Genomic DNA, 9,916 nt, shown 5'->3' with positions numbered 1-9,916 from the left:
TAACATTACACAACTGTGTTTGATTTTAAAAGGGAATTGACCTTAAGAGATATCTAGTTGCTCCAGAGTAAAAGATAAAGATCTGGGCTGAGATCTAGAGCTGATTGGGAAGTGTTTAAAGAGATTAAGCTGTTTCTCTCTATTATCTCTTGCAGTAAAATGGTTCTAGAAATTCTTATCTATAACAATCCATTGCCGAGTTTACAATTTTACAGTTCAACTTAATGTCTCTAAAATATAATGTGTGATTGTGATTCCCTAGTGGTTGGAGAAAATCCCAGATAACTTGTATTTGCTAAGAGCATTGTCAGTTTGTTATCTTCAGCGATAAAGGAGATTTAGACTGGATCAGAAAGTACAGCCAGTATTGGGATTTATTTTCCTTCTCCTCCTAATGTCGTTGGAAGGAGGTGGGGGTGGGGTGGAGGGAAAGAACGGGAAAAGATCTCCTAGTAGCTCATGAAATTTACCTGGCTTCACCCCAGCCACATATTTGTCTTCAAAATCATTTATATTGAGTATTTATGCCTTCTGAGAAAATAGATGCCTAAAGAAATCTCCCTAAGGCTGGAAGTGTAGCTCAGTGATACAGTATCACTGCAAAATCCTGGGCTCAATCCAGAGCAAGCAGAAAATAAATAAATAAATAAAAAATTTAAACAAATACTTGAAAAAATCACGCTGTGCCCTTAACCATGCATGGCGGTGCGTGGCTGCAAGCCCACCGCTGGAGGCCGAGGCAGGGGTGTAGTGAGCTTCGTGGCCAGCCTGGCGATCTAGTGAAACTTTTTTAAAGTTCCTTAATTTTTTTTTTTTTGCATACATCGTCTACTTCGAAAATGTGAACAGCCTCCAGTCCACAGCTCTCTAAATCAACGAGGCTTTCGGGAAACAGTGTCTCGTAGTTGTGTTTGGCATCCGTGCGGTGAGTGCTGGCGTGGACCAGGCTCTCTCTTAGGCTCTTTTGAGATCCTGACACAGCCATTTCGGAGGAGTAACAAGAGTGGAACGTGGAGGGTTTGGATCGCGATGGGCTGCACGGGCATCGGAAGAAACTGCTTCCGTGTGGACGTTCCTCGGCCCGCAAAGGAAAATGAGACTCTGAATGAGAGAACGTGACCCTGGACGACCCTAGGGACTTGTCGGAACTGGCGCTGTAAGCAGAGCGTGCGGTTGCTAGGCAACTGCGCCTCCTGGGAGGGCGAAGGACCCTAGGCGAGGTGTCTACGTTGATTAACTCTTAAGGTCTTACTTTTCGAGATTAAGGACATCTTGTAGCTCTAAAGCACGCAGTTTTTTGCATGTGAGTGTAGGCATCCTCCATAGTTGAGGTTCCGCAGGTGCTTTTTAAAATAAAAAAAAAAAGAAAAAGAAAAAGAATTTTTTCAGGCATGCTTTGGACGCCTCTCCGGCGAGGCCCCGTCGCTACGCGTTGCCGGGCAGAGCCTGACGCCGCCAGTCCGTCCGCCCCCCCCCCCACCCCCTTCCCGCCCCCTTCCCGCCCACCGCCTTCCCCCGGCCGGACCTCAGCTCTCCGCGGGCCGTCCTGGGCCGCCATGGCCTCGGAGATGGACCCGCTGCTTCTGGCCTGGAGCTATTTTAGGCGCAGAAAGTTCCAGCTCTGCGCCGATCTGTGCACGCAGATGCTGGAGAAGTCCCCTTATGACCAGGTACCAGCTGGCCCTCGACAGTCTGTGTTAGATCCTCGCGCTGAGGGCCAAGGGGCTGGGGGGGGGGGTGTCTCCCAGGCCCCCGGGAGGGGAGGCCAGGGAGGAAGGCCCATGGCCGGGAGAAAGACCCAATGGGAGGCGGATCATTCCGCCCACAGAGGTACCTGTAGCGGGATCCCCTGGAGCCATGCACGGCTGAAGGGTCCCGGCCCGGGCAGCACCGGGGATCACAAGTTCTGGGTCCCTACTGACTGCTCCTCAAACTTCAGCACGTCCTCTTTTCTTTAAGAGGCCCAGAATTGGGGCCTTGGAGTTGACATCGGTGAAGGGAACTTTGATAATTCGTTTCTAACTGGCATTAGGAAGGATTGTTACGGCCTTCTGAATTTCCCAGAAGTTACACGTAAATAAAGACTTGCCCCCCACCCCTCACCCCTTTAATTTACACTTGTAATCTTGCCACCCTCATCCTCATCCAGGCTTGGAAGAGCTTTTAACTCTGGGCCATGAGTTCAGCTTGAAGCAAGTGTGCAAGGCAGGAAAAAAACGTAGGAGGGGAAAAGATGTTTTGTCAGAAAAGAAACCACATGGACAAGGGAAACTAATACTAGGTAGGAAGGAGGGATAGGACACAAAGTCCCCCTCCCCCCCCCAAGTAATGGCATTGATTAAGAGGAACTTAAAAAAATTAGTGATATTGTGTGGAGTGAAAAGGGCAATAATATGGACAAAAGGTACAACTTTGACAGCCAGTTAGCTCTTGGAAGAAACAAAAAGAGAAAGAAAACAATGTGTGAAGTTTAGTAAATGCAGAATGTACCTGTATAGTTTTAGTTCCCTATCTTTTCCTCTAGTGGTAGTTCCTTGGTGATGGTAGAAGACAGAGAGAATGGAGGAGAGTTTTGAAAGAGGAGATTTGAGTGTGGAGGTTGTTCTTAGGCTCTGTTTCATCTTTCAACAGATGGCTGGTGGACAACCTACTGACAGTACATCTCTAGCAGAATAGCTTGTAATTGATAAAACATCTCAGAGGATAGTCTGTAGTAGCTGTAATACCAAGCTGGGTTGTTTGTTATTTCACTTTAGTGAAGAAGACTGTGTCTGTTGACACGTATTTTTGCAAGGGTGTGTCTTTGCCCCAGTAGTCCCATAGATGCTGCTTTAAAAAAAGGAAGAAAAAAAGTCCACAGCCTAATTTGTTTGGAAACGGAGAGGATGTTGACACCTTTACTTTTGTGGTGATGGAAGTTTAAAATCTTTTCACATACCCAACATTGTTTAGGTATAATAGTTTGCTAAAAACTTTGTTGCTACTTCCATTTTTCCATTGAGTTAGAGTAGTTTCCATTCAGTATTCCTCCTGACACTAGTCCCAAGAGCTGCTCAGTGAAACAAAGTTTCCTCATTAAATGCTTTTGGGAGATATATATCCCCTTGGTAGAGATTCTGTCTGCAACTTAAAGGCTCTGAATAGTTGTGAAGAAATGAAGCCTAATTTTGATGAATAGTTGTGGAGCTTATTTGAACACTGATGTCTTTTGGCCCCAGGGCAAGGTTCTTAGATACTGTTAGGAAATGTTATAGGCAAAGCAGCAGTGTTCTTAATAGTATGGAACACTCTTGAGGTTTTACTCAAGGTCATGATGACAGTAAGTACTGCATCTATGAATTGAGATTTTGTTTGAAACATGGTGATCAAGATTTTTCTTTCTTTCTTTCTTTCTTTTTTATAGTCTTGGAGTTTGATCTCAGGGTCTTGCATTTAACAAGTTGTCCGCCATCATCTGAGCCATAACTACCTATACCTGGTTTTTTGCTGGCTATTTTTGAGATGGGATCTAATTTCCTGAATAGGCTTGAGCCATGGTCTGTCTAGTTTATGTTTCCTGACTTCTCTGATATCATGGTATCCACCTTCCCTCCATGCAGATAGAGTCTTGTGGACTTTTCTGCTTGAACTGGCCTGACACTATGATCCTTGGGATGACAGGCATGAACCACTGCACCCAGTTATAGTCTCTAGAAGTTTTCTGCACAAGGTTGCCTCAAAGCACAGTCCAACCATTCTCAGCCTCTGAGTATCTAGTAGTTAACAGGTATGAATAGTTCAGAGGTGGATATTGAGAACATTGTAGTTTGAGGCTAGCCTGTCATTTACCCTACATGGAAAGCTGAGCCCAAGATTGCAATCCCAGGCCAACCTAGGTAAAAAGAGCAACTCAACAGAAAAAAAAAAAAATTAGGCATGGTGGCACATGTCTGTCATCCCAGCCAATGCAGAAATGTAAATGGGAAGATCGCTTTTTGCCTAGGCAAAAAGACCCTATCTCAAATTTTAACCAAAGTTAAAAAGGTTGTAGGTATGGATTGAGTGCTAGAGCACCTGCCTAGTAAGTGTGAAGTTAAAACTCAACCTTGAATTAAAATCATAGTACTGCCCCCCCCACAAAAAAAAGAGAGTAGAAAAACTAGGAGATATATCTAGGGGATATGGGAAAAAGATGTTAAAAATTTCTACTATTAACAGCCAAACCAAGTAGGAATTTGGATCCTTTTATGTGGCCTCTTTTGCAGCTTCCATTGTGCCTCACAGACTGGCTTGGCAGATTAAGACTTATCACTGAGTTTGGCTAGCGGGAGTATGACTTTGAAAATGACAGTGGAGAAAAGAAGACACAAAGTCATACTGGGAAGTACTCTCATTGACATTAGATAATGTGGTTAATTAAGCAGAATTCATCTAAACAGGTTAAGATTATTATGGCAATAGGTCTTGTTAGGTCCTGGCCTGTTCCCATTGTTCTATTTCTTGTGGATTTGATATAATACTTCATAATGTGATAGATAATTTCTAATACCATAGAAATGTTATTCTTTGCTATTGTTTTATTGTTATGAGCAGTTGGATAAATATAAGGGTATATCTAACAGAATCAGTACCGGATCTGGAAAAAAAATGATATTTTTTTATTTTGTTGAAGTAGTCTTTTTTTATTGTTAAAATAATGTACAGAGGGGTTACAATTACATGGGCAAGATAATGAGTACATTTCTTATCAAGCATTGTAGCCTTCTCCTTTGTTTCCCCTTGAAGTAGTCTTTTATAAAAAAAAAATCTTTAAGTAGTTGTAAAAGGGGTTTCAATTCACCAGATCAGTTTTTTTTTTTTTTGCTTTTTTTTTGGGGTCCGGTCATGGGGCCTGAACTCTGGGCCTGGGCGCTGTCCCTCAGCTCTTCAGCTCAAGGCTAGTGCTCTACCACTTGAGCCACAGCACCACTTCTGGCTTTTTTCTTTTTGCTTATGTGGTGCTGAGGAATCGAACCCAGGGCCTCAGGCATACAAGGCAAACACTCTACCACTGAGCCACCTTCCCAGCCCCAACCACCAGATCAGTTTTTAAGTATGTTGTTTCTTGATCAATGTCAACTATCCCTTCCTCTTCCATCTTTCCTAACCCCATCCAGAGGAAGTAATTTGGTTTATAGATGAAGTGCATGCATTGTAAGAATAGTATTCTCTTTCTAGCCAGGAATAGAAGTTGTTTTACCAAAGAAGACTTTTGACCCCTACGCTATTGAGAAGTCTGCAGGACTCACTCAGATTTTCTGACACATCTTTAAACACTGTGCTTTTATCATGGTCTGCTTCTCTGAGCACTAGTTTATTCTTTATGTGGGTAATATTTCCCAATTTGGATTTTCCCAAGGTTAAAGAAATTCTACCTTAATTAACTTAAAAAAAAGTATTTGTATTGGAGTGTTATCCTTTAGGAACCTTAAGGAAATTCCTTTAGCTGAAAGCTTGAACATTGTCATTCCTTAGAGCCTTAGAACATATTTCTGTGGCAGACCCCCCTCCTTCCTTTTGTTTGGTAGTGGTATTGGGGTTTGCACTCAGGGCCTTGTATTTGCTAGGCAGGAACTCTACAGTTAAGCCACACCTCTACCTCCAAACCTTTGTTGCACTGCTTTTTGTGAGATACAGTCTTTTTTTTTTGCCCAGTTAAACAATTGCACCAAAGCCTGTTTTTCATTTCCTACTGCAGCCTGGATGACAGGCATATGCCACTGTATCTACCTTCTTCCATTAAAATGAAGTCTCATGAACTTTTCTGTCTGGGCTGGTCTGGAACCCCGTCCTCCCAATCTCAGCCACTCACATAGCTGGGATGATAGGCAACTGTTATTGCATCCAGCTACTGATTGAGAACGAATCTTGTTTTTGCTCCCAACATATACATAGATCTGTGTTTTCTTTTTCTTTCTTTTTTTTTTTTTTTTAGTAGTAGTAGTACTAGGGATTGAATTTAGAGCCTCTTGCTTGCTAGGCAAATGTCTTTCCACTTGAGCCATAACCCAATCCTTTTTGCTTTTACTTTGTTTTCAGATAGGGTTCCAAGTTTCCTTGGGCTACACTTGTACCAAGATCCTGCTGTTTCCACTTCCTGAGTAGGTAGGATTGTAGTACACCACATAAAATTTGTTTGTTTATTTTTGACATCAGATCTAAATAACTTTGCTTGGATATACTGGAACCTTGATCTTCCTATTTGTGTTTCCTGAATAGCTGGTATTATAGGCCTGTACTATCATACCTAGCCATATATGTAGGAGTTTGTTTTGTTTTGTTTTTTTCCAGTCCGGGGGCTTGAACTCAGGGCCTGGGCACTGTCCCTGAGCTTCTTTTGCTTTTTTTTTGGGGGGGGGGGGGTTGTCGGTTGTGGGCCTGAACTCTGGGCCTGGGCACTGTCCCTCAGCCCTTCAGCTCAAGGTTAGCCCTCTACCACTTGAGCCACAGCGCCACTTCTGGCTTTTTCTGCTTATGTGGTGCTGAAGAATCAAACCTAGGGCCTCATGCATGCAAGGCAAGCACTCTACCACTGAGCCACCTTCCCAGCCCTGAGCTTCTTTTGCTAAGGGCTCTAGCACTCTACCACTTGAGCCAAAGCACCACTTCCGGCTTTTTCTGTTTATGTGCTTCTGAAGAATTGGACCCAGGTCATCATGGATGCTAGTCAAGCACTCTACCCCCAAGCCACATAGGTGTTTTGATAAAGATGTATGCCAGATTCCTCTCTATGAAGATCATCCCCTTTGTCTGATGATCTTATTTCTTCCAGTCCTCATTCTTCTCATTACCATAGGTTGCTGATATTTGTCTTCCCTTGCCCCCATCTTTTATTCCCAGTACATTCTTAGATATACTTTTACTTTTTAAAATAAATACAATGCACTATGGGCATTCTTAATTTATTTACTATTTGAGAGTCATTTGAAAAGAATCAGTTTAGCAAACTCTTCCAGGATTCCCCAGGACTGTGTTTCTAGTTTCTAATAGTGCTTCCATTGTTTCAGTGCAGGAATTGAATGGATTTTCTATTTACGAAAGTTACAAGTGCGACTAGATCAGGAGCAGTGGTTCATAGCTCCAGCTCATCTTCATGTGCTCCTTGTGGACCTTTTCTGAATTTCCACAATTAAGAGTACTTTTCAACTTTTTTTCTTGTTGTTGGTCGTGGGGGCTGAACTCTGGGCCTGGGCACTGTCCCTCAGCTCTTCAGCTCAAGGCTAGCGCTCTACCACTTGAGCCACAGCGCCACTTCTGGCTTTTTTCTTTTTGCTTATGTGGTACTGAGGAATCAAACCCAGGGCCTCATGCATGTGAGGCAAGCACTCTACCACTGAGCCACCTTCCCAGCCTGTGCTTTTCAAGTTTACAACTACTTAAATTACCATTTCTCAGCCTCCAACCCGATTTTATTGTCAATGAATTGCTTTGGAGCAGTGCCTGTGGACACGAGAAACAAGGAAATTGAAATATTTCTTCTGAGTGCCACATTGGATTCATTTCTGCTCTTGATTCTTCTCCCCTCCCAAAACAAGTGGTACCTTTCATTTGTAAGAATGATTGCTTATCACTTTGGTTTTGTTTAATTTCCTTCCAGATGATGAGAACTTCTATGAAGTGATTGTCAATTTAATCTTATCAGAAGTTGAGTCAAAGAGCTTTAAAATATGACTTACCCACTTATGATATACCCACTTATGGAGTGAAGTGCATAGGTGGGTATAGCTGTGTCTTCTCTGGTCTCACCTCAGGGCTGAGGATAGAACTTGGAGTCTCATGCATGCCAAGCAAGTACTGTAGCAGAGCTCCCCAGCCATTCATTTGCTTCTGATTCCCCCTTTAATAGGTACCATTGTGGTACACTATTTTCCAAAAATCTTTTGTCAGTGTCTTGTATTTTATTTTATTATTTTTTTCTTTTTTTCTTTTCATTTTTATTTTTTTCATTTTATTTTATTTTTTTGTGAACATACTGTACAGAGGAGTTACAATTACATGGGCAGGATAATGCGTACATTTCTTATCAAGCATTGCAGCCTCCTCCTTTGTTTACCCTTCACATCCTTCCCAGCCACCCCCTACCCCCCCACCCAATCCCCCCTACCTTTCCCCTCCCCCCCTCCCCGCACCAACGTTGTAAAGCTCATTTTCGACATAGTGTCTTGTATTTTATACTAGGATACTTAAGTTTATTTATTTTTTCAGTTCCTGGTAAAGTCATTGTAATCAGGCCACTTAGAGAGGTATGAAATGCTATGGAATAGCATGTTTCCAGTTTTATTTAGCTACTCAAGAACTGAAGGGTAGCTTGGACATAATAATTGAGTTTTGGTAGCAAGGAAAATTTCTTGAAGAACATGGAATCTGAACTCCTTTTCCAGACACAGAATGATGATCAACAGAGGGCAGAGCCCCTAAACATCAAGGATATTAATGTTTGGATCTTTTAAGAATAAAGAAAGATGGGAATCATTTATCATAAGTTACTTTTTTATATATAGTAGGAAGAACTGATTTAGAGAGAATCAGTGGCTTTTATTTTCAGTTGTGATCAAAAAGTGGTAAATAATGGTTAGATGAAAGTAGGAAATACAAAGTAGTCTTCCACATAGCAGTTTGACCTGAGTGAATACTTTCTCCTACTGTTCATGTTGACCATCCCGATTAGTTGTTTAATCTGATTACTGTTGTCTGTGTTCCATATGTCAGATTCATGGCTTTAAAACTAGTCCTGATTCTGATTTTTTTTCCTCTGTTGCAATTAAACAGCTCATCAAAAAACAGATTTTCAAAGACAGTATGCTGTCATGAAAAGGGTAGGTTTCTAGTAGATTTTCAGATCGTTAAAATTAGTAGTTCTGATGGTCAGTACATTACGTGTATATCAGAAAGAGGTAGCCAGGTTTTCTTCTTCACTTTCTCCTCTCTACTTGGAATGTGAGTGAATACAGAGAAGAGGGGTTATTATTGTAAATGACTTCAAGGTGGAGAAAAGACTGAAAGCTACTGGTTTAGATGAGAGATGTGAAGTGAGTTTTCCCCTATGAGCTTAGTAGTTGGTTGAATAAATAATAATCCAACCCTTCCTCACTCCCCCCAAAATCATCTTTCTGTATAATTACTTAATTTGTTTCCTGTTTGGGGCCATGGAGACCTAGCTAGATTTTTATCCATTAGTTCAATATACTGTCAGGCAGTTCATTTTATGAATTTTTATTTCTGTTTAATTATACAATATGTATATGTATTTCTATGTGGCTGCTTGGTCACTTGGTCTCCCTAACCTGAATTCATCCATTTCTTTATTCTCTTACAAGTTTCTCCTTCCTGTTATTACTAAATTCTGGATACCAACTCAGCAATTTAAGCGTAGAGCTGGGTAGACTCATTAGCTACAATTAAGTGTTGGTAGTAATTAGGAAGTTGCTTTCAGATAGATCTGGAGATTTAGCTCCCTAAAGAAATAGCAGCCTAAGAGAAAAGCTATACCCCAAGGAGGAAGGAAGGAAACTTCTCTGAGTTGGAAGCTGAAGCTAATGAGTATTTGCTGGTTCTAGGCAATGCCACCCTGCTTTCCAAGTCCTTTACCTACTTTAAGGAGATTCAGAGCAAAGTTTCAACTTAACCCATCATAAGTCAGTTCTGAATTCTGAAAGGATTCATAGATGGTTTGATGCTTTTCTGTTAACTTTATATTTACTTAAGTATGGTTGCATTTGTGAAAGAACTCTGAAAATTATGAACTACTTTTTTTTTAAAGCAAGTTTTTAGCATTAAGCCTTATAACTACCCCAGAAAATAGAGATTATTGCTTTACTTTGAGAGGATACCTAATGAAAGTTGCATGACTTCTTGGTTGATGGTGCTTGAGTTGCTCCTTGAGGACAAACCCAAGTCT

General features: G+C 41.6%; 1 protein-coding gene across 4 annotated transcripts in view; it reads left to right on the top strand.

Annotated features, from left to right (window-relative positions):
* The first annotated feature begins 1,500 nt into the window (after positions 1-1,500).
* Ttc8 (tetratricopeptide repeat domain 8) overlaps positions 1,501-9,916 on the top strand; it is a 44,206-nt gene continuing 35,790 nt past the window's right edge. For 2 of the 4 annotated variants that reach the window (XM_070028256.1, XM_070028248.1), the window contains exon 1: positions 1,501-1,670. In XM_070028256.1, coding sequence (XP_069884357.1) covers positions 1,557-1,670 — 114 coding nt within the window. In that variant the 5' untranslated portion in view covers positions 1,501-1,556. Of the gene's footprint in view, positions 1,671-6,089; positions 6,124-9,916 lie in introns of those variants that run through there. The other 2 variants (XM_070028275.1, XM_070028278.1) reach the window with 2 other exon arrangements.

Source organism: Dipodomys merriami, unplaced genomic scaffold (assembly GCF_024711535.1).
Source record: "Dipodomys merriami isolate MVZ:Mamm:240054 unplaced genomic scaffold, mDipMer1.0.p SCAF_1, whole genome shotgun sequence".
Taxonomy (NCBI): domain Eukaryota; kingdom Metazoa; phylum Chordata; class Mammalia; order Rodentia; family Heteromyidae; genus Dipodomys; species Dipodomys merriami.
Note: the sequence above shows the minus strand (reverse complement) of the source record. Positions and strands in the feature narration are given on the sequence as shown.